The 27,442-nt window shown below is 38.3% G+C and overlaps 1 protein-coding gene across 2 annotated transcripts in view; it reads left to right on the forward strand.

Moving 5' to 3' along the window:
• The window catches only part of CTNND2 (catenin delta 2), an 889,124-nt gene that overhangs the window by 151,019 nt on the left and 710,663 nt on the right, over positions 1-27,442 (forward strand). For both annotated transcript variants that reach the window (XM_003789546.2, XM_012805017.1), the window contains exon 2: positions 4,517-4,653. In XM_003789546.2, the coding sequence (XP_003789594.1) occupies positions 4,517-4,653 (137 nt within the window). The remainder of the gene's footprint in view (positions 1-4,516; positions 4,654-27,442) is intronic.

The raw sequence follows: 27,442 nt of genomic DNA on the forward strand, positions 1-27,442 counted from the left end.
AGAGAGATGCTCCTAAGGCAAAGCCCATTTTACTTATGTTACAGGCTCTGCTAAGCGCCATTATTGATTTTCCTCTAATAGTTGGTACATTACCTTATCAGATTTTTATTAACTGGCTTCTAAGTGTTAGAGTCTGAACTAGATGTGGGAAATTGGACATAGACAGATTGAGTTTCTGTTCAGTTTTTTTCTCACTTTGACAACTATTAATGACTATATTATTTATGATAAGCAGCAATTTTAAATTTCTCTTTATAAAATAAGAAATGAAGAGTCATTTTTTTCTGTGTGAGTACATCTGAATGAGGACACTGCTGCCCTTGTCTTTTTTGGTGTGTACTCGGTACAAATACAGAATTACAGTCTGGGTGAGCAGAGTGATTCCCTGAGTGAGGTGCTCAGTATCATCATCCATGTCACTAATCTGTACTCATCTATACATTCTGTGTACGCTAATATTAATAAAAAGATTTTTGTGTTTATTCTTTAATTTTACATAGTAGTCTTTTAAATATTGCTGATGGAGTAGGTGGTTATAAAAATCAAATATGTTAAGATATGTTAACACTTTAAGACAACAAATTTCTCATGTTTATGTATTTTTAATGACAGTATTTAGTATTCCAATGCCCGATCTCATTGTTGACGTGGGCATAGGGTGGTGGTGAATTATGAAACTGATGCCTCATGGTGATAGTAAAGCTGAAAGTTTGTCACTGAGCCCCTATTTTGTGTTTTGGAACAATGAATCAAGAACAGAGGTGGGGACTATCTCGAGGGGGTGGGACTATTTCCTTGATCTAACAAGGGAAGGAAATAGGCTAAATGGGGCTGCATGCAGGCTTTTGACGCTTGTTTGGTGTGAGGAGCAGGGAGGTGTCAAGGTGTTTAACCTCAGAGTCCCTGGAATTGAAGTCATTGGCTGAAGGTAAAGGGAAAAATATGAGGGAGATTTATGAAGAAGTGCTGTATAGGATGAATAAGTCTGTAGTAAATGTCCACTGTGCTCATAGTCAAATGAAAGAGAAGTCAGAGGGATACATTTTACTGTATCGCATTGGTGAAAGCCCAAGAGGATAACTGAGGTCCTTAGGGCTAATGTGACTCTCATGACATCTGCTGCGGGACGGTATTTGGGCAAGCCTGGTCGCAGGACTTTGGCTATCACAAGTCTGAAAAATAGAAATCACAACCCTGATTTCTTATTCCATCAATTCTATGGCTAGGAATTTATCTACTAAAAATGTCATCAATGTAAAAGGGATTATAATTGCTAATAAAAGATAGATAAGTAAATTTTGATGTATACAGATTATTAAGTACTCATTACAGTTAATTTGTGGAATAATGTTTGTGGATATAAGAAATTGTTCATGGGATATTGCTGAGCAAGAAAGAAGAAATTCAAAAATGTTACATTAATACCCCCATTAGTTAAAAATTTCTATGCAGAAGAAGTTATGTCAGAAAAAACAAATCACCGAAATCCCAGTCAAAGTGAATATACTTATCTAGGATTGCAAAATTGCTAATAGTTTCTCTTCCTTTGTTTTTTTTTTTTTTCTCCTTCTGTACTCTTTCCAGATTTCTTGGATTTAGCATAGATTAAATACTAATTTTTAGTGGATTAGCTTTGATTAAGACGAAAGCATTTGGCCACGTTACTACGAAGTCAGGGGCTTAAGGCTTTTGTATACTTCCTGTAAAGCAATCCAGGGCTTGGTTGGGGCAGGTCTTTGGCATGAATCCTCATCTCTCTGCGTGCTCTGAGCGGAGAAGATCAAAGTGGGGGGCGACAGTCTTCTCTAAGCAGATGTGGTGAGGACTGATAGTTACATTAGATCTGAGTGTTGAAAAGCCATGAATGATGGGAATTATCCCAAATCATTTGCATTCAGGAATAGAGGTTGCCTCAGGTAGCGAGAGCTCTGTATGGTGGCATAAGCCTTCAAGATTTCACTTCTCTTTTCATTATTGCCAGAAGGAGGAAGGAGGTAGATAAACAGGCCTAATTATTCCTTATGCTGTGTGGGTCAAACTTGTCAAGTGCCTGAGGATAAAGCTCGATTCAGTGCCTATTAAATACCATATTTTATTATGACAGGTCACTGTCATACTTTTAAGAGTTACATTTCATAAAAATTAGTGTGCAGACTAACATTTTGAAAGGAGTACAGGTGAAATAGGTTGACACATCAAAGAAACACTAAAATCGAAATAAAAGGTAGGTAACCTGAGGTGCAGACACACTTCTGCTACTTAATAACTTTGGGCCCTTAGACTGTTTCTTTGTCAAAACGTGTACTGGCAATAATACTGCTTCAAGCCTGAATTCACATGGACCCAGTAAAATTTAGAAGACATAAAAATTAAAATAAGAATGAAAAATATATAAGACTCCTTCTTTTCCAGTATTTAAGAGACTATTGTGTAGAGTCTGCTGGGAAAGCCACTGACATAGATATGGGTGGATATACAAAGTCCAGGGTGGCTCTCTCAGGGACTCAGGTGACTGCACACAAGAGCTGTTATTTCTCTCCCTGCTTACTTTTTGCCCCTGGGCTTCCTAAATCAAGACCAGGCATTCACCTGTTTACCTGGGTATAATATTTGCTGATATGTTTGTCTACATTCTGCATGATTACGAGACTTGATCAACTGAGAAAACCACATATGAGAGACAGTTGAATGCACAAATAGACTTTGTTCCATTCTTCCCAAGCCCACCACCATGATTCCCTAAGTTTCTTCCTGTCTTCTCGTTCACATCCATCACCTCAAACACTTAGAGTTTTCTCGTCAGCTATGCCACATGTTGCCGAATCATATTAATCTGATCCTCTTTGCTCATCAGATTCTGCTCTGTTAATATTATTTCCCCAAATCCTGTCACACAGTCTGTGTTTGTAACTGATTTACTTCTCTAATACTGTTCTAATCCCCATTGGTAATATTATAAGTAATTTACTTCAGAAAATAAAAACAGATCCAAAGTTAGAATGTTCATTGAGAAATTTAGAATGACCATTTTTTATCACATATTTTAAGTGAAATTCTGAAACAGAACATTTTCAGTTTGCATATCTCTAAATTATTAATTAAATTTAGCTAATAACAACATAAGGCAAGGTCTTCTATGAAAATTATATCACTTAATCTAAAACCGAGAACACTAAGATATAGTATTATAGGAAATATATTTTAATATTCATACAACCCTGGTTCCTGAGGGCCATGTCATATGATAGCTTTAGGCAAGAAAATAATGTTTTGATTACCCTCACTCTTTAATTGAGAAGGGGATTGCCCCCAGTTTATTGCTTAGTCTGTTTATGATCATTGCTAGAGAATATTTGTACAATTATTTTATCAGTCTGTTTGGGCTGCCATAACAAAATATAAAAACAAAACAAAACAAAACAAAACTGGGTACTTCTAAACAATAGAAATTTACTTCTCACAGTTCTAGAGGCTGAGAAGTTCAAGATCAAGGTGCAGGCAGACTCAGTGTCTGATAAGAGCTACTTTTCTGGCTTCTCCATGGGCCTTCCTGCTGTGTCCTCATGTGGTGATAAGAGTGAGCCATCTCTCTCAGGCCTCCTCCATAAGGACACTAATACCATCTGTGAGGGCTCCATCCTCCTGACCCCTCAAAGGCCCTTATGACCCCATCTCCTAATACTGTTACCTTGGGAGTTAGCATTTCAGCATATGAATTTTAGGAGCATAAACATTCAGACCATTGAAATCTTCTTTATTTATGGGATAAAGATAAGTCCAATACAGCAAAATAACTTGTAGGGATCTTATTTTTCACCTGTGCACATATATCCACTTATGCGTTGGGGTTTAATGTTATTTGAATTTTTCTGTTCCTTCCAAATAAATAAACTCAGACAAAATAAACAGTGGCCAATGGGCCTTGCCTGCTTTTAGGCATTTTTGTCCACCGTCTGTTGTGGAGTCAAAGCGTAGCAAACTTGTGGGCAGTGGACTGGTTAGTTAGTGTATTTCACGATACCAAGTAAGCTTCTTATGTTAATTCAGTCATCTCTAAAGTTGATGATAAATTATGAGTCATTTATTTTATATAACTTCTTCACAAATAGGATTATCTGATAGATTTTCTTTTGAGTTGGAAATATACCAGAAGGCAAGAAATAAATCTATCTAAAACAAATATAAATACGTAGTTGGCCAAGCGTCTTAGGCCTAATTCTCCTTGGCCTCTTTATTCTTCATCATCTCACTTCCCTTCTCTTTCTCATCATTTCCTTCCCTGTTTGCCTCCAAGACAAAGTACAAAGCTGCGAGTCGGTTGCAGAATTTGTTTGGGGTTGACATAAGGACAAAGTATTCTATTTACTTGTGCTGTCCCCTTCAGTAGGTATGTCACATTCTTTTTCTGAAGTTCATACCTTTCATTTTTCTGACATGGGGTTCTTAAGTTCCTGATGCTGAGGCCTGTTTGAATGACAGCACCCAGTTGGATTGAGTGTGCTCTCTTGCCTTCTAGGAGCTATGCCTGTCCCAGACCAGCCTTCTTCAGCCTCCGACAAGACCAGCTCCCTGAGCCCAGGCTTAAACACCTCCAATGGGGATGGCTCTGAGACGGAAACCACCTCCGCCATCCTGGCCTCCGTCAAAGAACAGGTAGAAACATTCTGTTTTTGTGAAACACGTTTGGGGCATTTTACTTATTTTTCTAGATGAATAATGAGGATTAAATTATGTTTGAAGAAATGTCATGATTTCCTAGCGAAATGTTGGTGCTCATTATATAAATATTAAAATATGATCATAATGGCTTTTGAATCTGTTTTCATTCATGATTTAGGCCATTTCATTTGAAAAAAGATTCCATGGAGGGAAAAAAAGAAGACTTTACATTTAAAATTCCCTGTAGGTGAAGCATTGGCAGATTTGTTGATAGATCTGGCATTTCATACTCTGATCTGCATGCAGGGAAAGTATTTGGTCTTCAGAAAATAATAAAGTTGGGTAAACTTTCAAACTATATCCAGGAGGCTAATGATTTAATGTATATGACCAAAACGAATATCACCTTAGGCCACGGCAAATTAGTCTTCCAAGCATCTCTGAGATGAATCTGGAAGGAAAGAACATTCTCAGATTAATCAAGGGCTGCATGAGTCTTCGTCTGAACTTACTTTGCCATAAAAAAGGACAAGAAAATGAACTCTAAATCTTAGACTTAAAAGAAATTAGTTCATAAAAGTCATGTTTCTTATAAATAAGAAATAGTAAGCAATTAAAGATTACTATTAAAATCTAAATTAAAATCAAGATTCTTTTATTTACTTCTTCTTCCAAGCATGCATTAGAAAATAAACAAATATGTTTTAAAGCAACAAGGCCCCTGTGGGAGTAGGTGATGTGGTGATGCTGAATTAGCCAGCGTAGCAAGGTGGGAGTGACATAACTTAGCCGACTCCAGAACTGTCTCAACAGACCAATAGCCTAAAATGGAGCAATTCAGCACAAAAAGCAGTGCTGCAGGGGACACTGATTTCTGTTTAATAAGGGGGAACTGATCTAAGGTAGCAAACTACCTAAACAGTCCACCCACCGGCAGGAAGAATCAATGGTGCTCTCAGTCAAGATGTGCCACCTCTCCAGGAAATGCACTGATGGGTAGGTGCGCAGGGGAATGTGGAGTGGACTGAGTGGGCGGTACAGTTTGTGACCATAGTAAGCAGGAAATTGGGTTGAGCTTTGGGCTGTATTACTTGATTCCTTTGCTTCCAAATGCTCAGTCTTGAGAGTTACCTGATTATTTTTAAGGGGAAATGGAAAGGGAACTAGCAAGAGTGTTCTTGCCAGTCCCTGGGCTCTGTGCAGGGACTGCCTTGGTACAGTTGGGGTGTGTTACACTCTTATTCTGGTATAATCAGGAAATCTTGCTAAGTGACTAACTTCAGAGCAGGGGTAAAGGTTAAAAAAAGAGGAATACATTTATCAAGAAAACTACAAGTCCTGTCTGATGAAACTATCCCGTCATTAAAGGACATAAAGTAATTCAAAATAAAAGAAAATATTTGCCATAGTCCTGTGTAGAAAAGCTTATGTTATTCTTTCCCAAATTAACATATAAAATTTAGGCAGTCGTAATCAGGATTCTGCGGCTGGTTGTTTATTTCTTTGGCAAACTGGACTGAACTGTGTTAAAGGGCACGTGTTAAAGAGGATGCAAGGAAAATCTTGATGTTAACTGACCAAACATCAAAATAGTGATCGCTGTGTTCCAGACATAGAGCAATTAACAAGCAGCAAACATAACTGAGTGTTCAGAACAGATGCAAATATTCAAAAAATTTAAAGTTAGTACTTGGGTTTAGCGCAAGGAAGTGGTGTTAATGCTATTAGCATAACTAATTCAACATCTGTCAGAAAAGTAAAGCCATTAACTTACACCGTATATGGAAATCAGTTGCAAAGGGAAAACATTTTAAGGGTAAAAATAAAAGTATAAACTTCCTGGAAGAAAGTTTTGGAAACAGTGACATAAACTGAACATGGAGAAGGCTTTAAGTAAGACGGGAAGCTCAGATGGACGCCATCCATGAATGGCGGACGCGTTTGGCAACATGAGTACTCACCATGATAGCCGGGCGAAATGCAACGTAAGAAGTAGAAAAATAATCCAAAAGCAGGAAGTGACCCAAGTCTGACAAAGGGTTGACAACATGATTAATACAGGAACACTCCCTAAAGGGATGCAAAAAAGAGATACAAAAGATTAGAACATTAGGCAGTGGATATATGAATTTGAACAGAAGGAAGAGTGCAAACAATGCATCTATAGAAATAAGCATTTTAAATAAAAATAAGATAGCTTTTTAATCTACCAGGTAGGCAAAAGTTAAAGAATAATATATATTGTATGCTAATGAAGGGTTAAGGTTGGGGAAATCTACATTCCTTTTCACTTGAAATGGGAATATGAGTTGCTATAATGTTTTTTTTAATGATCTGATTCTATGAATTAACATTTGAAATGTTCGCTAGCTTTTGATTTAGTCATGCTCAGACATATGTTTTATAGAAACGAGTGAACTAGAACATAATATTTTATGTATATGGACATTTATTACAAAACTATTTGAAGCAGCAAAAAATGAGAGAATTAGAAGGATATTGCTTGAGGAGAAGCAGAAAAATGATATATCCTTTGTGTAAAATATTGACAAAAAAAGTTTTTGAAAGAAAATGACAGGTATGGTATGATTTGTTTTGTCAAATCAAAATTTTTGAATATACTTTTGGTTTGTACATGTTTATGAGCATCTAGAAAAATACAGAAAGGAATGAAACTATTGATTACCTTTGTATTTACAATTAGAGGAAGGTAGGGATGGACTGAGGAGATTGAGGATCCAAAAGAATAAAAGTAAGAAAAAGAATTGGGATACTGGAATAAATATTATGTGGGTTTGGATAACAGGACATATTGCTTCAGCTCAAAGAGTGATATTTGAATGCTGAAAGTGGATGAGCTATTTAAGGCAAAACTGTGCTGCTGTACATACACTGACTTCTCAGAATCCTTGATGAGGATATAATAACAAGCCTGTGAAAACTTCTTTTTAAAGTAATGAAAACACTTACTGCTCACTTCTGGGCAGTGAAGGTGAGAGTCTTTGTGGCAGGTAGGTAGTGTGAGGAGGAATGAACACCTGTCGGGGGAACTGAGACAGAGCACCCTGAGGTACCTGCACAGAGGTTGGGAGCTGGGCCCTGGGCCCTGGGAAACCAGCAGTTAACAAGCAGCAAACTCCTTGAACTTTTCTGGGGTGGTCTGATGTAGTAGACCAGACTCTTCCTTTACTGGGGAATTTTGTCCAAAATCATTATTGCAATTTCCTGCTTTTTCTTTGTATTCCACTCGCCTCAGATACAGACTATTATGTATGGAACTAAAGCTAAGTTGAATATATTTTTAAAAAATACTATCCAAAGGCGGCACCTGTGTCTCAAAAGGGTAGAGTGCTGGCCCCATATGCCGGAGGTGGCAGGTTCAAACCCAGCCCTGGCCAAAAAAAAAAAAAAAAAATACTATCTGAGATGAAGAAAAAGTGCCTTGAAAAGTCCATGACTTCGATGATTCTTATATGTACAATATGTTGATAAATCTATTCATTTAAACAATTTTTCTTTGCTGTCTTTAGGTACTCAGGAAAATAGAAATCTATTTATTCACTTAGGGAATTTCAAGTAAGAGATGTTATGGCATCACACAATGTACTACTGTAGTCCTCTCCCTTTGGAAGTCATTCCTGCAAGAAGGAAGCTATTCTTTTGTCAGAGCAGGTGTATATTCTGGGCTGGCTCCTGCTTCAGAGGGGCCACAATTTATTTGTTCATTCAGGAACCGTTTTTGAGCACCTTACATAGGCAAGGCACAGGAAAGGGTACTGAATATGTAAACACAGTCTCATAGAGCATATTAGAGTAAGTTGCTAATGAGATAAAGAATACAAGTTGTGGAGGGAGTCGCTAATGTTGCATGGAAATAAATGCTAATTTATAACCACAGACGAAACCTTAAGTCATGGTAAATTTTAAGTGCCATGTAGCACGAGCATGATGGTGAGTCTGAAATATTTGTAAGCGGAGTCTTTGAACACAGAGGTCATGGATTCCTCGATGAAAAGGCATTCATCAATTTTTTTCTTTAGCTGAATTTTCCATCTTCATTGCTTTTTAACAGATAAATTTCACACATTTATAATTAATACAAATAGAGCTGTGATTTATATTACACCCTATGGAGAATTTTCTCTGTTTCAGACCCATCTGTCTCATGTCTAGCAGTTTTTAAGTCTCTCGCCTATGAGGCTGTAAGAAAGAGGTGACTTAAGCCCATCTTCTTCCGTGTGAGTGTCCCTTATCAGAAGAGGAAGGAAGGGCAGAGGTCAGGCATGTAATAACTCTGATCATATCATTTGGATGAAACCAAGTAAATTTAATAATAATAGATTAAATGGAAATTCCTATGTGTGTAGCAATCTATGTAAATATGTCATTTCTTTCCATTTATTTGATAGTGTTTATCAAGCTCCTACTGTATGCATAAAACTATATTTCCACAGGTGATTCTCAGATCTAGAATTTGCTTTCAAGTAATGAGCAGAGAAGTTAAAAATGTAGCATTGGGCTAGACACTGATTCACTCCTGTAATCCTAGCACTTAGGGAGGCCAAGGCAAGAGGAGTGTTTATGGCCAGGAGTCTGAGACTAGCCTGGGCAACATAGTAAGATCCCCCTCTTTACAGAAAAAATAAAAAATTAGCTGGGCATGGTGTCATGTGCCTAAAGTTCCAGCTACTAGGGCGACTGAGGCAGGAGGATTTCTTTAGCCCAGGAATTTGAGGTTGCAATGAGCTATGATACCACTGCATTCCAGCTCAGACAACAGAGTGAGAACCTGTCCAACAAAAATAATTAATTATTTTGATTTAATTAATTAAATAAAATAAAAACAGGACAAACATATGAAAAAGTTTCAAAATCAAATTGTGAATGAAATTTTAAGAAAATTCTCCAATCAGTGTATTAATCAGTATCCAAATGATTATTCTGGTAAAGGAGATAGGCAATAAGCAAAATAAAGAGACAAAAAAATAATCCAAATGATTTATACAGATAAAAAACACTCCTCAAATTAAGAGCATTTATATCCCCAGATACTCTATTACTACCCTAATTTTTCTTGTTCTTTAAAAACCACGGTATTTTTAAATTAGAATCTTGATTTCAGAGAAATTTTTATATACCACTATTTAGGATATTGATAATTTCTAGGTGGTAAATCAGATGTTCTTTTCCTTTGGGCTTTTTTGTTACTGTACTGAATATGGGAAAGTAAGAGTATGAGGCATTCCAGGGATTTCACTATGGGGAAAACCATCGTGCTGAGTACTTTACATAAGCTGTGTCATGTGAAAACGCTAAGAAAACATTTTAAATATTCATCTTACAAAAAAAACTAATTTTGATCTTTCATGTGGCTCAGAAGGTAGCATGCCATCCTTTTTATTTATTGTCTACATTTGTGATTTAAAGAAACTTAGCTCTAGATAACAAGAATACTCTTTGGAAGGAGCTCATTTTAAAATTCTCTCTTAATTAGTATTCTTCCAGTGCCACGTATCATTGCAGAATCTTTCAGCATTATTAGTGTTACTATAATCTCCAACAATAGTTTCTGATAACGCAATGAGTTATCAAGAAAATGACCTATAGCTATTAATCAGTTTCCAGATGGTATTTTGGAAAGCATTTTATGCAATTAATGACAAAATTATCATCCCAAGAAAAAAGGAAATTAACACACCTAGAGGAAAGGTCAGGAAGATAGAGGATTATCTGCAAAGACCGGTGAACTTTATATTCATTTAGTCAGAGAAGGAAAGAACTATCCATAGCCTAGTGTTGCCAGTTCAACTTTCTTCCATGCATCAAAATTAGAATGAGAATTATTATAGTTGATGGTTGATTTTTGAATTTAATTTTTCTTTCAAGCCAGGTGTGGACTGAACAATTTAAAAAGTTGGATTTTGACCTAATTTTCATCAGCTGTGTTTGGAGGGGTGTGGTTTGAGATGTGTATTGAGAGGTGAAGGCGCAAACTAGGAGGGCCCAGAACTAAACTGTGGTACATGATGTAGTTTGTAACAAAGAAGGATTAGAAGGACCTGTGAGTACCGTATACGAAGCATGGGGGAGAGTGTGGATGCATTTACCAGATTGTGTGTTTAGGCTTCTAGAAAGACAAAGAAAGGAAAGGAGTGTGCTTGTACCGTTCTGAAGTTGAGGGAAAGCCATGATCGGGTGGCATGAGATTGATGGGACGACCTCGTTTTGAAGTGGGTTTGTGCCTTCTTGAGGTTTTTGATTTAAAAAAAAAAAAAGGTATAACTAGGTATCAAAGGGAGGGAGAAAGGAAGATAAAATAATTGTTCTAGATTTGGGGAGTTAATTCTGGGCTTTTCAGTTATGGGTGAATAATTCCAGAAGTTTGATGGATCAACCCCTCCTCTCCGCTATCCTTGTTACCAATACCGTCTTATGTGTATTCTGTTATTTTCTGTAAGATACGTTGATGTTTTTTCCCTAAAAGTTGATTTTTTTTTTTTTTACAATTTCAGTATGTAACTCTGCTCAAGACTGTTACATACCTATCCATCTTTTCGATCACCCCAAACTCCATTCCAGGAATGAGCTAATTTGGTTGACTTCCCCTCTGTTCTCTTTCACTGTGCCAGTTGTTGGGTCTGTAGGGCAGGGAGGATGCAGTGGGAAAAATAAAATGGGACTAAGGGTTTAGACACTAAATTAGAAGATTAGCTTTTAGTGTTTAGGGTTTGTATTAATAACATGATGTTACATTTCTTGTAGTGTTTTCACGTTTATTACGAGAATTCATTGTTAAATATTCAATGTGAAATCATATTGAATATTGTAAATGTGATGTTTTAGTCATTTTCATGAATTTTACATTCTAAAGGTAATTCATGTACATTGTATAAAGTTTAAAACATTTGAGACATAAAATGAAAATTTTATGTGAAATTATATTACACTCAGAGGTAGCTGCCAATATTAGGGCTGTATCTTTCCAGAATTTTTATGTGAATATAAGATTATTTTTACACAATTTTTTTCCTTTATAAATATTTTATCCTTCTTTGCACACTTAATGTTATATCAGGAGTATTTTGTAGTGGCTATGTGATATAGAGTCACTTTGAATTATTTAATATTATAATTTTATTTCATTTTTCTACCTCTGTTAAACTCTTGAGTTGATTCAGTTTTCTCAGTATGAAATAAAAATAATATGTCATACTTCTTCATGCATAAATCATTGGGTCTACTTTGACAGATGTTGCCTGATGCAAAGTTTTGAAAAAGAGTTTAAGGACCCTTACAAACTCACTTGGAAAACTTGCCATAATTAATTACTGACAAAAGCTACAGGTAGGAAAACAAAACAGGGCCCAGTGCAGGGTTTGTGCAGAGTATGAAAATGACAAAGAGAATATTCTAGGGGAAGTAAGGGCTGAAAACATTGATTATCCAGAGAAACTGGACCAAATATGGTAGGAGTAGCCAGGAAAAACACAGGAGTTATCATAGAGCAAGGAAACAATGGTAAGCATTGTGTCAAAATGAAAATGTTTTTTAAAAGGAGATATATTCAAGTTCATATATTTTGTAAAATATATTTTTATATTTCTTCAGGTATATAATTAAGTCATTACTTTTTTCTTCAGTAGTTATTTTGCTCCATATACTATTAGGACCAAAATAGCAGACTTTAAAAAATAGTCTCTTGACCTAGTGAAAGCCATATAGAATTACAGCTCACTCCCTGCTAGCTGGATAGAATGAACAGTATTTAATAGCACAGTGAAGTGGCTGTACTCAACAGGTTAGGGTCTCAATAGGTTAGGGTCTACTTTAAAGTAACTAAAAGGTGGAATCAGAATGTTTCTAAGGTAAAGAAATGGTAAATGCCTGAGGTGATGGATACCCCACTTATCCTTATTTGATTAATTCACATTGTACGCCTATATCAAAACATCACAGGTACCTTAACAAGCTATCCAACTATTATATATGCTAAGAATTAAAACTAAGAAAAACAAAACACAAGAAAAAGCCACATAGGAAATTACCGTAGAAATGAAATAAAAAATTAGATTGTTTGGCTCAGAATAGAGGTGTCTTTTTATTAAGCTGCACTACATCATCTCATCATTTAGATATAATAACGGGGTTATAATATGTCGTCTACTATTTTTGAAAACTGTCTGCCAACATTTTGCTGAGGTCAAGCTGGATGGCACCTTTACCCGTCTCATCTTATTTAAGTAGGACAAAGAGAGGGGAAACGACATTAATTTTATCTGTATCATGCTTTGGAAATCATTGGTAAGAATCCAAATAAAAATAATTCAAGGAGCTTCTACACCTCATTTTAGTTAGTAATGTCCATAAGAAAATGTGATTCGAAGGGAACACAGTGGGTTAAGTATGGTCTTGCTTTGGTAGAAAGTGCTTGTTGCTGAGTCAAGGCCTGGACTGGAGTTCTCTCCAGCACCACCAGCAGCCCAGGTAAACAGGCCCCAGGTGGCCCATCCATCCTGTTGCTGACACTTGGCTGCACTCATAAAAGGCTCGTGCAGGCTCCTGCCCTGGTGCTGAGGGAGCAGGCTCTGTGGCCTGCCTCGGAAAAGTAAAGATCAGCACCCTCCTTTTTTTACTAATGACAAGTTCTGACTTTTGCATTCTAGTCATAGCCTCAGGAGGCAGCTGGGCCACTTGCCTAATTACTATGAGAAAGAAAGACTCGATATCAATAAGGCAGAAAAAAAATGCAAATCACTTGTGACAGATGATCTTCAGCATTGAGGTGGACAGTACTAGGCTCCATTCGCCAGGCCTACAGAGTGGTCATCTGGGGGTGCGGTCTGCAACTCACACATCCTGGAAGGTCTGCTGGATAAAGAAGTTATGCCCAAATTAAAAATTAAAATGACCTGAAAGTTTATCTAACATTAACCTATGATTTTTCTAGGCAGTCACAAACAATTCCACGTACAAATTTTGATACTGTCATCTCTTCTATTTTGGGAGGTAGAACTCTGACACATCAAGCAGGTCTAAAGACATTGATTTATTTCAAAGCTTTTGAAGTACCATTTCAGTCTTGTTGGCCAGCACCACGCCCAGTATCTCCACAGCACAGAAGCCCCCGACCAAACACAATGTCTGCCTTATACCCAACCCACCTATGAGCTAAAGCTTCTATTAAATAATACCATGCACTCTGAATACTTACCAGAGACCTGAAATTCCCACTATAGACCTCCTGTCAAAAGCCAGAGGCAATTTATTCTTCTAATAAATCTTCAGAGTGTAAATACTCTTTTGGGAGTCCCGCTTATACTGGGAACAGCACCTCCCCCGAATGCCTTCTAAGAGCACAACCTCAGTAACGCTGCAGGAATACGATGATCCCCCCTTTGTGGATAATTAAGATAAGAAATTACCAGGCCAGGAGTTTTTCTGGTATTTCTGGAAGCCTGATATTTGAAAACATTTCCTACAATGTAGTCAATTGATTTAATATAAATGATATATCTTAGTACAAGATATATCGCTGTTACTGCTAGTGATAATCATCATCTATAACTGTAACTTTTTTCTAACAAATGCCCCAGCTTACTGGTAATTTGTGGACAAGGGCCCCTGGGTTGTACCCTTATCTCCTGTCCCGACAGTTGTCTCACATCCCCTGGAGCAGGGCTGACCACCGGGAGGTGTGTGTATGTTTGTACTGAGGATATGACCTGGGGTTGAACTTGCTGTCTTCTTCTGTGCTACTTTAGCTCAGAAGTAAATTCTTTGCTTACCTGTGATAGAAACCCTTAGTGTAGTTTCGTGCTGTAGGGTTTTCATCTTCCTTGTTTTAATGGTTGTATTAGATCTGGGGCTTCTGCTTGGACCCCCTACACCTTGCTTCAGTATTAGCCCAGACACTTTGATGAATCCCAGGCCCCCAAACTGCAATTTCCTCTATAAACAACTTCAATCGAAGCTCATTTAATCAGGTGGAATGAAGTATTTTCAATTTAAAATGAGGCTTATTAACTATATCCTTCATTAATAAAATATGACTTTTTACTTAGAGTATGTGCCTTGTTTTAGATACAAGAACCAACTTACCATAATGTTAATACACGCATCAGCAACTTCATACATCGAGAAACACACCAGTGCCCTCAGTTGTCTTTGTCTGTGTATAATTAGGCCAAGTTTATCGTATTTGTTGAGTATCTCCTTCAGTGATTTTTAACTGCTCTTTTGAAGCATACTCTTCCCCAGAGCCTCAGAGCATTCCAGCTATTTGCTTTAGTACTTATTTTATAATCTTTTTTTTTTTTTTTAGAGACAGAGTTTCTCACTTTGTTGCCCTCAATAGAGTAAGGTGGTGTCACAGCTCACAGCAACCTCTAGCTCTTGGGCTCAGGCGATTCTCTTGCCTCAGCCTCCCGAGTAGCTGGGACTACAGGTGCCCGCCACAACGCCCGGGTATATTTTTGTTGCAGTTTGGCTGGGGCCAGGAGATTTTTTCATATACCTGTGCTTGATGAAACACTTAATGTTCTCATAAATGTTCCAAGTTTTAAAGATTTTGAAGCAAGCCTTTTCTGTTTGCTATTTATCTGTGTATTGGTTCAATGGTGGAATGGTGTATGTATTGTTTATGTGTGCATTTTTTTTGATTAGTAGCTTTTTAATATTTATTTTAGTACAAAGTACCTTTTGAGCACATTTCTGCAGATGGTTACAGAAGAAACTAAAAGTTTCCTTCCCTAAAACTTTGTATTAGATAATTTCAATCTTTTCTTCAAGATACAGGAAATAGAATCTTCACAGAAGAAGGATTTCTCTTGAAAAATTACAACCCCTATTGTAGCCAACTATCTATTATATTGCTGGCTCCTTTAGGGTTTATTTTTCAGCATTTTCTTGTGCAGGTGGTGTATTAAAACAATCTATTATTGAAAGCCACTTCAATGAAACATAAAATGTGAACACAGTTATGTCAACACAGGAAGCAAATAGTTCATTTTTTTTTCTTTTTGTCAGAAATGTGGAGTCTATCTAAACATGGCAGCTTGGCGAATGGAGCAGGGGAATTTTAAGAATGTGCAGAGCCCCAGACTCACTGTGGCAGATCATATTATCACCAAGTGACCAAAACATTATTTCCCGTCTCTAATGTCCTTCCCATGATGTGACCCTGGCACTCTCCTGTCGATGACTGGGCTCTGTGGCCCCTCTCCTTCACTTTAACTCATTTGGAGACTATGGAGAAGTGACAGCATATGACTAGGACTTCAGGCCAATAGGCCTTCTACCTGGTCATTGTTGATGCTCGCCTAGAAACCCACCACCATGAAGTGAAGACACCCAGGCTCCTTGCAAGGGGACCCTAAGGACGGGCACTCAGTCTGAGCACATACCTGATGTCCCAGCTGACGCCAGCACTTGCCAGCCTGATGTCTATCACTCCTTAAGCCCCAGCTGGTGCCATGTGATGCACAGATGAGCTTGAAGTGGAGAAGGCTAGTATCTGGACATGGATGACCAGTAGGTTTTGAGGTTGTTACATAGCGCAAAATAACCAATTCTCTCATTCTTACATGTTTATAAAAATATCAGCCATGGTAGACTGTCTCCATGGTTTCCTCTGCTTCTAAGTCTTAGATTCTGTGTAGTCCAACGTGACTCCTTACCAGAATAGTTTATTGAGATGTCACTCACACACCATTCCCCCATTTCAGTGGTTTCAGTGTATTCAGTGTTGTGCAACTGTCAAGTTTCAAAATATTTTATCCCCTTGGAAAGAAAGCCTGTGCCCATTAATAGTTTTCTTCATTCTTCCCGAACTCTACAGCCACAAGAAACCAAGAATGTACTTTCTAGCTCTATAAATTCTCTCATTCTGGCCATTTTACATAAATAGGATTGTAACGATGCAGCCTTTGTAAATGGCTTCTTTCACTCACCGAGATCCTTCACATTTCCTGTGTGCATCAGGAGTTCATTGCTTTTACTGCTCACCAGCACTCCCTGTATTTATGCACCTCATTTCATTGATCCTTTCACTTGTTGATGGCCATTTCGATTGTGTTCGCTTGTTACCTATTGGGAGTAACGTTGCTGTGGATATTTGTGGTTTTTATGTGGACAAATGTTCTTATTTCTCTTGATAAATTATCTAGAAGTCAAAATACCAGGCATTATGATGACTCTGGGTTCGGAGGAACTGCCAGACTGTTTGGAAAGAGACTGCACCTATAAAGATTCTAATTTCTTTGCATTTTTGCCATCACTTGTTATTGTCTGTCTTCTTGATGGTGGGCTGAGATGACTCTAAGATGAACTTCTGGACCAGAACCAAAGGACATACACCAAAATAAATAAATAAATAAATAAATAAATAAAATAAAATAAAACAAAAACCTATGTATGGCAGATCAATGATAGAGTTTAGAATTTGTAAATATTATTTTTTAAAATATCTGCTATTTTTACTTAGTAGATAAAATAAGTTCCCACACATGAGTCGTGGTACGCCCCACTGTTCATGGGGAGGCACACCCATGCCTGTGAGGAGTCTCGAAGCCAAGTTATGTGTTATGCAGTGGGAAAACCCATGATGTCTGATCTGCAAACTGTGCTGGTGGGATGTGGAGAGAAGGAGGGCTTTCGGGGCCTTCTTTAAACGTGGTTGTGCAAAAGAATCCTGGATAGTGGTTGTACCACTGAGAAGAGAATTAGGATGAGGGAGCAAAATTTGGGCGGGGCGGAGATTTCAATTTTGCATCAGCCATGATTCTTGGTTACAAATTTGAGTAACTTGAACCTGAAAGGAAAACTCAAAGACTTACATAACCCCCAAACCCTTGGAAGAACCAGATGGGTTCAGGGGCATGCATTCCCCGGGAAGGTTTACTGCAGACCTGCTGTGGGGATGTGTTCAAAAGGTGGGAAGTTTTTTTAAATGGAAGAAAGATTCTCAAAGATGCTAGGAAACGACGAATTTAAGAAAGTTCTAACAATTACAGGTGGGTAGTGCTGTCTCTTCAGGAAATTCACCCAAGCGGTGATCATTAGTAGACCTTTTGACCAGCGGGTGGCAGCACAGAGATGCCCTGTAACCAGTGCAGGCTGTGGCCATTGTCCGCAGAAGATGTGGCAGGGCCAGCCCTTTGCTTCAGATTCATCAGTTAACATTGCACAACATGCTCAAAAATGTTGCCTTTTCTACCTCGGGTATGAAGCTATGATAGGATGCCAGGAAATGAAAACATTACTTCACATAATCAATCAGTCAGCCCAGCAGGACTGCCCATAAATTCATGGAAAGGCATCGTGAAGTCCTAGTTACTAGAATCAAGCAAGGAGAATCTGAGTGAATATCTGTGAGGGACTTAAACTGATGAGAAGATTTAACTAAATGATCTCAGATCTTCTCTAAATCTTAGATAGTTTTAAAGTATTATATTCAATTTGTTAGTCCACAAATTCTTATTAGTATTTGATCACTAAAAAGAAATACTGCAAATTATTTTTTTAATATTGGCAGTATTTAAATACAGGGCAGCCATAAAGTTTGTGTGCAATTTAAAACATATAGATTTTTTCATTCCTTCTAAAAGTCTTTATTTAGTAGTCTGAGATACTCATAATTTATAAATACTTGGTGTTTGTCAATAGGCCAGTTATTATCGTGTAGCATTAGAAACTATTGTCTCCAAAGCAAGTCTACTTAAGAACTGGAAGTAGGACATCTGATCACCCTTTGTTAGGGAAATGTCACTCCCTAACACTGGGCTGAAAACAGTTCCTCCAGGTTTAAGGACAGATTAAATTTTCAGATCGTTATAATGGTGTAGTATCACAACCAGTCGGGCATAAAGAATGCAGAAGTTAGCAGGGAAGGCGCCATCAGGAGCTGGCAAGTTTGTCGTAAGCCCCTGCTTGGGGTACAGTCCAGACGCCCAGTGCTCATGATGTCATAGAGGATTGATGGCCTCAGAGTTACCTGAATGATGGGCCCATATCTGTGCAGTTTTTTGAGTCTTTTTGTCCTGGAGTTATGTATTGAGTGGAGTCCGCTGGTCTATGTGATGGGGATTGTGGATAATTGGACGCCTTGCTTTCTGCCCTGGGGAGAGAGCCAGGACATGTGATTGTTCCACTTTGTGGATTCAGTGGGCGGTCCTAGTAGTGTCCTTTCAATCAATTCTCTTTTGTTGTTTGGTTTTGCTTGTTTTGGGTCATTTTTATTTTTTACTTTAAGTACTTCAAATTGAACTTCCATCACTTACAACCAAGTGAGTTCCAGCCAAATTTCAAATTTGGAACTTGAGTGATGAATCCCTTTATAGGCAGGCCCAGGACATCTCTTTTTCTAGTGTAAGACATATACAAGATGCTTTTTAAAGGTATTACTGAGTTGGAGCATTCCAGAATATTAACCCCTGGCCAAGCCTCTGAGAACTGAATTTCCAGTGAAGAATAGGGAAAAGAAATCTGGTTTCATGTGTGTTTGGGATTTGGACAACATTACGCAGATGGGGAAAGGGTCTTTTCCTTCTGCAAAGAGGCTTCATCGACGAACGAGGGTCTTGGAGTTAACTGTGAAGTCAGTTATGTGGCATCACAGTGTAAAATGATCTCAGAAGGAGCCACCAGACCCCCTGAGAAGGAGCTGTTACAAACTGCCTTTTATTTTTTCTTTCTTCCAACAGATTACCACACAGACCAAGCAGTGACACAGTGAAGATGCTTTGCTTTCTGATTTCAGCAAAGCATTTGGCAGCCTCTTGTGATACTCTTGTATAAAATGAGTAGACGAGGAACTCACATGTGATAGTTTCATTCGCATCTGCTCTAACTGTGGAACTAAACTCTTGCCCAGAGAGTACTGGAAATTAAATTAGGGAACTTTCCCCCAGCCCCAGCCATACCTGGACTTATGGCCATGTAGAAAAATTCAGTCTAGAACAAAAACCTTGTCTCTCCAAAGCTTAAGGTATTTTATTTTCATGTAGCTGTAATTGTTGCTCTTAATCATAAAAGTAAAGTCTAATAATATTAATGTGTCATAACACAAATAAGTGCTCATATCTTTCTGAAGCCCAGAAGGAAGGCTGCATGACTCTCATGTTAAAATGAATAAGTTGAGTCTAAGAGAAATTTTGTAACTTATTCGAGGTCATAGATTCTTAAATTCCATGGGAGGAATTAAACCTAGATTTCCCTACTTTTAAAATGAGTTTTTTTCCCACATTGCTCTCCAAATGTACATAAATGAAGTAAAACACAAAGGCTACCGATATTATGCTCTGTAACTTTGCCTAAATAAGGTATTGAAGAGGGGAGAGAGGAATTCATGCAATAATATTTAGCAAGATGCAGAGTTGTCCATAAAAAACATGTTATTATCCCTATGAAGATAAAAAAAAAAATACATTTAAAGATTTGTTGAGACGTGTGTGCCTCTGTCTGGGAGGTCGACTCCAGCCAATTTTTGCTGGGGTTTCCCTTCTTCACTTTCCACCAGTCTTAGCTCCCCAGGAGTGAGCTTTCTATTAAACGCATTCACTTTGTTCTCAGATACAGTCACAAGAAAAATCTTTCAAGTTCTCTTTAAAAATAAATTAAGCTGTCAGTCACAGCATAGACTCCCCATGTAACAAAATTAAATGTAGAGTGTAATTTACAATTAAGCTAATACTGAACTTGCCGTCAAAGCTACAGTCTTCTCACAGACCTGCCATATTTACATGATTCTAACCTGGGGTCCTCAGAGCACCCCAGGTCTCCTGTGCTATGTTTTCAGGAGAATAGGTCAGGAATCCGGATTTTTTGAACCATTTGTATCATCCTCAAATCATTTACAAATTTCACTGTAATTTTTATACTCTCATAAATTTATAGAATGATACATTTTCTATGTTAAATTTTATTTTTTCCTGTTGAACATGAAGCTGATTTATAAATGTTCAAATAGTGTGGAGGTTGTTAGTGGAGAAACATTATCTTTATGATGAAAATAATAGGATAACAGCTGTCCTTTATGCCTGCATGCTTATATTACCAATATAGGTAGGTACTAAATATCTCCACAAGGGAGAATTAATGTGTAACCCAGTCCTTATAATAATGCATAAAGAATAGATAATGTTTAACCCAGACCTTATTATAACCCACACAGAGTAAGTAATATTTAACCCAGCCCTATGATAACAGTAGTAATATTAACAGCAAGAACAAATGGTATTGGTGAAATTGCCCATTTTTATTTTTTCATCATAGATTAAGAACATAAAATGCAGACTCTATTTAGTACATCTGCGTGGTCAGAGTCAATATTATTTATCACAGGAGTGTACAGATGTCTTAAGTTCTCATTTCTTCGCCCTTCAGTTTTCAGCATTGTGGACTCATTATTTTGTGGGGCTGTGGCTTTATTTGTATTTCTCTTTAGGATGACTCCCAGGCTAGTACAAAGACTTTGTTATTCAAGAAGTAATCTGACTTTCTTGGATTATTTCTTGATAATAAAGCTATTCAATACCATCTCCTCATTTACGCAGTGGTATATATTTAATCAAAAAATTGTACAAAAGTTTCTTCTCAAATTAATATATTTGGTTTCCTTTGGAGGTATCAACTGTGGTAACTGGAAAGTTACTAAACTCCAATTTCTATTTTTTTTCTTTCTTTTTTTTTTTTTATGAGACAGAGCCTCAAGCTGTCCCCCTGGGTAGAGTGCTGGGCATTATAGCTCACAGCAACCTCCAACTCCTGGGCTCAAGTAAGTCTCCTGCCTCCTCCTCCCAAGTAGCTGGGACCACAGGTGCTCGCCACAACGCCCGCCGTCGTTGTTTGGCGGGCCCGGGCTGGGGATTCGAACCCGCCACCTTAGGTGTGCATGGCTGGCGCCTTAGCCGGTTGAGCTATAGGCACCGAGCCCTAAACTCCAGTTTCTAGAGTGAATGGCACTGTAGTGTTATTTTACCTCTTGTTTACTATTTGCAAAAGCAATCTAGCCTCTGGTTTATAAAATATCACTTTCATTACACCCGTTTATCCAGGGTCATTGGAAAATATGGAGTTTCAAATAAATAAGAAAATTTAAGGTTAGACTTTGGAGTTTCAAATAGGTAAGAAAATTTAAAGTTAGACTTTGAACTGTACAAATACTCTCATATTTTATTTAAATTATTTTTATAAAATTATTTTTATCTTAACACTGCTCTGTGTCTATGTAAATTAAGAACAGAATACTACAAAGATTTGTGAATTATCATGATTTTAGTGGGAATATTAAATTTGCTGGGTTTGATCCATAATTATAGAAGCAAGGGCTGTGAACTTTAGAGACAAGTTTAATGTATCCCAAGAAAATCTCTGAGAGTTGCTTTGTTGAAAGTATTCCTGAGAACTGTTTTTTAAGGTCAAAACAATTTTCTCCCTCTTTTTTTTTTTTTACTTTGAGATTCATTGAGGGTACAAAGAATTAAATAACAGATTGCATTTGTTAGATAAAGTCCTTCTTATAATTGTGTTCCGCCTCCAAGAGGTGTGGCATACACTGTGACCCCCCCATCCCCCAATGCCTCCCCTCTCCCCATTTGCTCATTCCCCTACACCCCTTGTATTAGCTCATCTACTTCCTTCATATTAGAATAGTGTCCCTAATCATCAGAGAAATGCAAATCAAAACTACTCTGAGATATCACCTAACCCCAGTGAGAATGGCCCACATCACAAAGTCTCAAAGCTGCAGATGCTGGCGTGGATGTGGAGAGAAGGGAACACTTTTACAGTGTTGGTGGGACTGCAAAGTAACACAACCTTTTTGGAAGGAAGTATGGAAAATCCTTACAGAACTCAAATTAGACCTCCCATTTAATCCTGCAATCCCATTACTAGGCATCTAGCCAAAAGAAAAAAAGAATTATTTTCTCATAAGGACATTTACACTAGACATTTTATCACACTTCAATTTACAATTGCCAAAATGTGGAAACAGCCTAAATGCCCACCAACCAGGAGTAGATTAACAAGCTGTGGTGTATGTAGCCCCTACTGTTCAGCCACTAAAAAAGATGGAGACTTTATATCTTTTGTATTAACCTGGGTGGAGGTGGAACACATTCTTCTTAGTGTGTGGAGAAGCAATTATCTCCCTCTTGATTCAACAATAGTAATAATTTGTACAGTTTCCAGTTTACAACTACTTCTGTAAACACTTTTTGATTTGACCTTGAACTGTGTGATGTCATCAGCCAAGGACATTGAGCTATTCTCACTCTACAGTAAAAGCAATGGGAAAACAGAGGGCTTAACTCTCTTCTCCAAGATTATGTAAACTATAAGCTCCCATTCCAAGAATAGAAGTAGGTGTCTGAACTCCTAGTTATGATATTAACTAAAAATCATTAAGGACATGAGTCTCCTCCATTACCTGATTAATCTTCCCCATCAAGGATCATTTGACAGATGAGTAAACTGAGGTTTAATTAGTTAACATGCTTAAAACCATGTGACTTGTATTGGCAAAGATGAATGTTCAAGATGTGAAAGTTATTCTTAGGTTGGACCTATGCATAACTTCACATTAACAGTAACTGGAAATGTTGTAAAATATATTTTATTAAATTATTTAACCTCTCTATATCTCAGCTGTTAAAGTTGGATAAATTATAGCAAATAGCTAATAGGGTCATGAGATTTCAAAGTTAAATTATAGCAGTTGGGTAAATTATACCATCTATCTAATAAGATCATGAGATTTCAAAGTTAATAAATCTACAGAGCTTAAAACAGCGCACATGACTAAACACACAATATGAAGTATTATTGTTAAGTGATGTTAGTTTTAAAATAGCTGAACTTATATAAAAGGCCATGGTGAAACCTAGACATACATTTTTATTGGTAAGTGGCATGCAGTGAAAATGTCCATGGTGTTAAAATTTGGACTATGCCAATTAAATTAAAAACCAGTGTCATCAGGTTGGGCCAGTCATTGGTAAGAAGAGTGTGAATCTCAATTACCCTTTGAGAAGTAAAGCCAGCAGGAAGAATATATGAAGCAGTTATAAAGGGCTATCTACACAGATAATATGGTGCGACAAGGGAGTCAAACTCATTATCCTTCACACGTTTAAAGTTAATAGGCAAAGAATCTGATTACGGGGTATTTTGTTTAGCCATGTCAATGAATGAAAGGATAATTTAATGGATTTTTTTTTTTTTTTTAGAGTCAGTGTCTCACTTTATTGCCCTTGGTAGAGTGCTGTGTCGTCACAGTTCACAGCAACCTCCAACTCCTGGGTTTAAACGATTATCCTGCCTCAGCCTCCCGAGTAGCTGGGACTACAGGCACCCACCACAACACCTAGCTATTTTTTGTTGTTGTTGTTGCAGTTTTGCCTGGGCTGGGTTTGAACCCGCCACCCTTGGTATATGGGTCTGGCGCCGTACTCACTGAGCCACAGGCGCCACCCAGTTTAATGAAAATTTTAATGTATGTAGTATTGATGCCCTAACCTCCCATCCTTTGGGCAGTGAATCAGAGGTGGTCCAACACTTTGAATTTCAGCAGTTCAAACTGCTGCTAGAAAAGATTGCAGGCTAAGGAGTTTAGGGAAAGATAGATGAATAATGTTTTTGTTTGTTCCTTATCACTTCCTTTTGGCTAGATCTACGCCGGAGGATTTTCATTATAAGCCAATGAAGGAGAAAGTTGTCGGGGTCCTTCCCCGGGGCAGGTTCCATTAAGGCATGTGGATCTGGCAGGGACTGACTAAAAAAATATAAAGTTAAAAACAATGAGAAAGAAAGAGACAAGACACACGGAATAGAATTTTCAAAGCTGGGAACCCAGGGGACCACCGTCTGCTTATGGGGTTCTGATGGTGGCCCCGTGTGTCAATTCTACTCAGCTTTTATTGATGGCTGTTTTCTCATTAGCCCAAAGGTAAGCTGAGGAAGGGAACGAAGATGCCAGCAGTTTCTCTGAGCATATCAGTTCCATATTTTTTCTATAATCATTAACTTTAGGGGGTCTGACACATCTTGAGAAATCATGAGCCTCAGCCTTATGTGGGGGTAGCCTCTTGTCTGAGGTCACACACACAAAGTCTTAGGGGGGTGTTATTGCCACCGTAGAGTAAAATGCCACTGGCATCCACCTCCTCTGAAGAATCCGTGGGAGAGGAATTTTCCTCTCATCATCACCACAGAGGGTCTTCCTCTGGGATCAGGGATATGAGCCCTCCTGCCCATATTTCAGGGCTCCAGCTGTTCCCTTGAGCTCTGCCCCAGCCAAATACCAATCTCCACAATGGGTACCTGCTTTGACTGTTTACAGGGCAGGAAACACCCTAGTTAATGTATCTTTCCAGGCCTTGCCACAGCATCTTCTGTGGCCGTTATTCCTCAGAGTGTTTACAGCCCCAGGAGGGGTGTTTGTGAGCTGTATTCCCAATGGGCTCTAGGAAAAGCAGGAAACTTGCTCAGATGAGAAATTCAGGAGCAAATGGTTTAAAGGTAAACTAGCTGACCACTCTTTGTCGGGCTTCACTCAGCTTACTTTTTTTATTTTTCCCTTTTTCTGGGGGTATTTTCCCTTGCCAAGGATGGGTCTTCGGTCCCCATTCTGCCTGCAGAAAGTTTACACACCTTCCTGTTGTATGCGCTCTAGTATCTGAGATTAGTTTTTAAGGACAATATTTAGGTTCCTACCACTGGTATTTGGTCAGAAACTCTCCTTTTTAATTTTTTAATCTCCAGCAGTTAATTCAGTTTATCACATACGGATAGCCTTAAATTTACATCTTCGAAGTGCAAATAAATTCCTTAGAACTACTGCAGTCGCCACATGGTTAAAATTAGACTTAACCCTAAATCCCTTCAGAATTATTGTCTTGAGCTTTTGAGAGCATCCGTTTTAGAGCATTGCGGGAGACAAGCCAGGTGAGATCGTTTACATGAGGTAGGAAAAGGAGCCGCAGGCTGGGTATGCAGTGGGATCTCTCGACCATCCATCCATTCATTCATCTATATATGGTTCACCAAATCAGCTCCTATATTCCAAAACTGGAAAAATTCATGAAAAATTGTGCCTCTTTCATGAATGTTATAGCAGCAAAGAAAGAAAACATTTAACAACAAAAGTGTAGGATGAAAACTATAACAAATGTGCTGACAGACAGTACAGAAAGGGAAATTAATCCTAGCCTGAGTGTACGGGGAAGGGGATCTAGACCTTGACCTTGAAGTCAGCACAAAGTAAGGAAAGAGCAGGGAGGAAGTGGTCATGGTGCATTCCTGATTTATTTACTTTACTCACCATCCAGATCACATCACTTGGGTTTTCTTCTTCATGGGTTGCCAAAACCAAAGAAGCCATTCTGGCCAAGTCATTTGAGAGATTTACTATTTTCACCTGCAAGCAAACGTGTTATGCCAATAAAGCCATATGTGACTTTGATAGATAATGTTCCCTCCTGGAGAGAAATTGGTTGACTATCAAAGTTTCTCCAAAAAACCCTTGTCCCATGAGGTTAGTAGGTTGCAGTGTTTGGCCTTCAGAATAGAGCCACTGAGGGAGGTTTGTATAATCTGCGGATGAGGTCTGCGAATAGTCGGTAGTCCCCAGAGAGAAAGCACTTGGTCTGAGGTTGCCGGCAAGCCCAGGGCTGGAGCTCACTCTTGGTATAATGGCATTTCCATGACTGAACGATACCGTTCTGGTGTTCTGTGGTGTCACAGACAGATGGGACCAGGGACGTGGAATTACCCGGGACCAGGAGGCTCTCACCCACTGCCTCTCCCTTTTCTGCCTCTTCTTTTTCTGGGTCGTTCTCTCTTTCACTCTGAAGTGAGAACTGGGCCATTTCCTTAGTCATAGGGAAAGACAACATGTTCAAACATAAGGAATTTTCATTTTGTTCTGTAGACAATTAAAAAGAAACACATTTAGAGGTGATGGTGGTGGCAGTGGCTGTGTTTTAAAGCAAGGGGATGCTGTAATCAGGTTTTCCTTTAGGAAAAAAATGCCCCTGCAGCCTTGTTGAGGATCAAAGAGGTTAAGAGTTTTTGCAAAATTCCTGGAGAAAGAAGTCACCTCTCATCTTGAGGAATACCCTGGGGAATGGTGGAGGGTGGGGGAGCTGCAGGTGACAGGACTTGGTCACTGGTTGGCTGTCAGCAGTCACAAGGAGCAGTCAGTGCCTCCTTCTAGTCTAAAAGGCCCAGGGGTTCCTTAAACATTTCTGTCTTTAGGAGATAAAGACAGAGGAAAGTAGGTCAAGACCCAGAGGAATTGCTTCTGGCTACTTAAATCCAATGAGCCATCATCTCTCCTTTGCCTGCCCCTGTCCTGGGACCCTTAGCACTCTTCCTAACTGATATTAGAGTTACCGTGTATGTCTGTTCTCACCATTAAGTTGAATATCTCTCTGGCTTACGTTAATCTTCTACAGGGAAAATGTTTATTTCCTATATTACAAAATACATAGCATTCATGGATTTTAAGCAAAACACTACTGGTATTTTCCTAAGTAAATGTCTCTTTGCGATAATCCACAAACATGATATTTCTAGTATCCTCATTTAACTTTATTAAACAAATGTATTTTCTATTTTTAAATATACTTAGATGACAGATTCACCATAAAGTATGTTGACTAATAAAACACATATTTACTATTGAAATTTGTTCCGTATGAAATCCGTCGATGTTATAAGGGGCCCGACTGATACTTTCTGCTCTTGCTTTGCCTTCTTTTTAAGCCTTCTGAACACTCTGTCC

This window comes from Otolemur garnettii, unplaced genomic scaffold (genome assembly GCF_000181295.1).
Source record: "Otolemur garnettii isolate 467f Iridium unplaced genomic scaffold, OtoGar3 scaffold00033, whole genome shotgun sequence".
In the NCBI taxonomy this organism is placed as follows: Eukaryota; Metazoa; Chordata; class Mammalia; order Primates; family Galagidae; genus Otolemur; species Otolemur garnettii.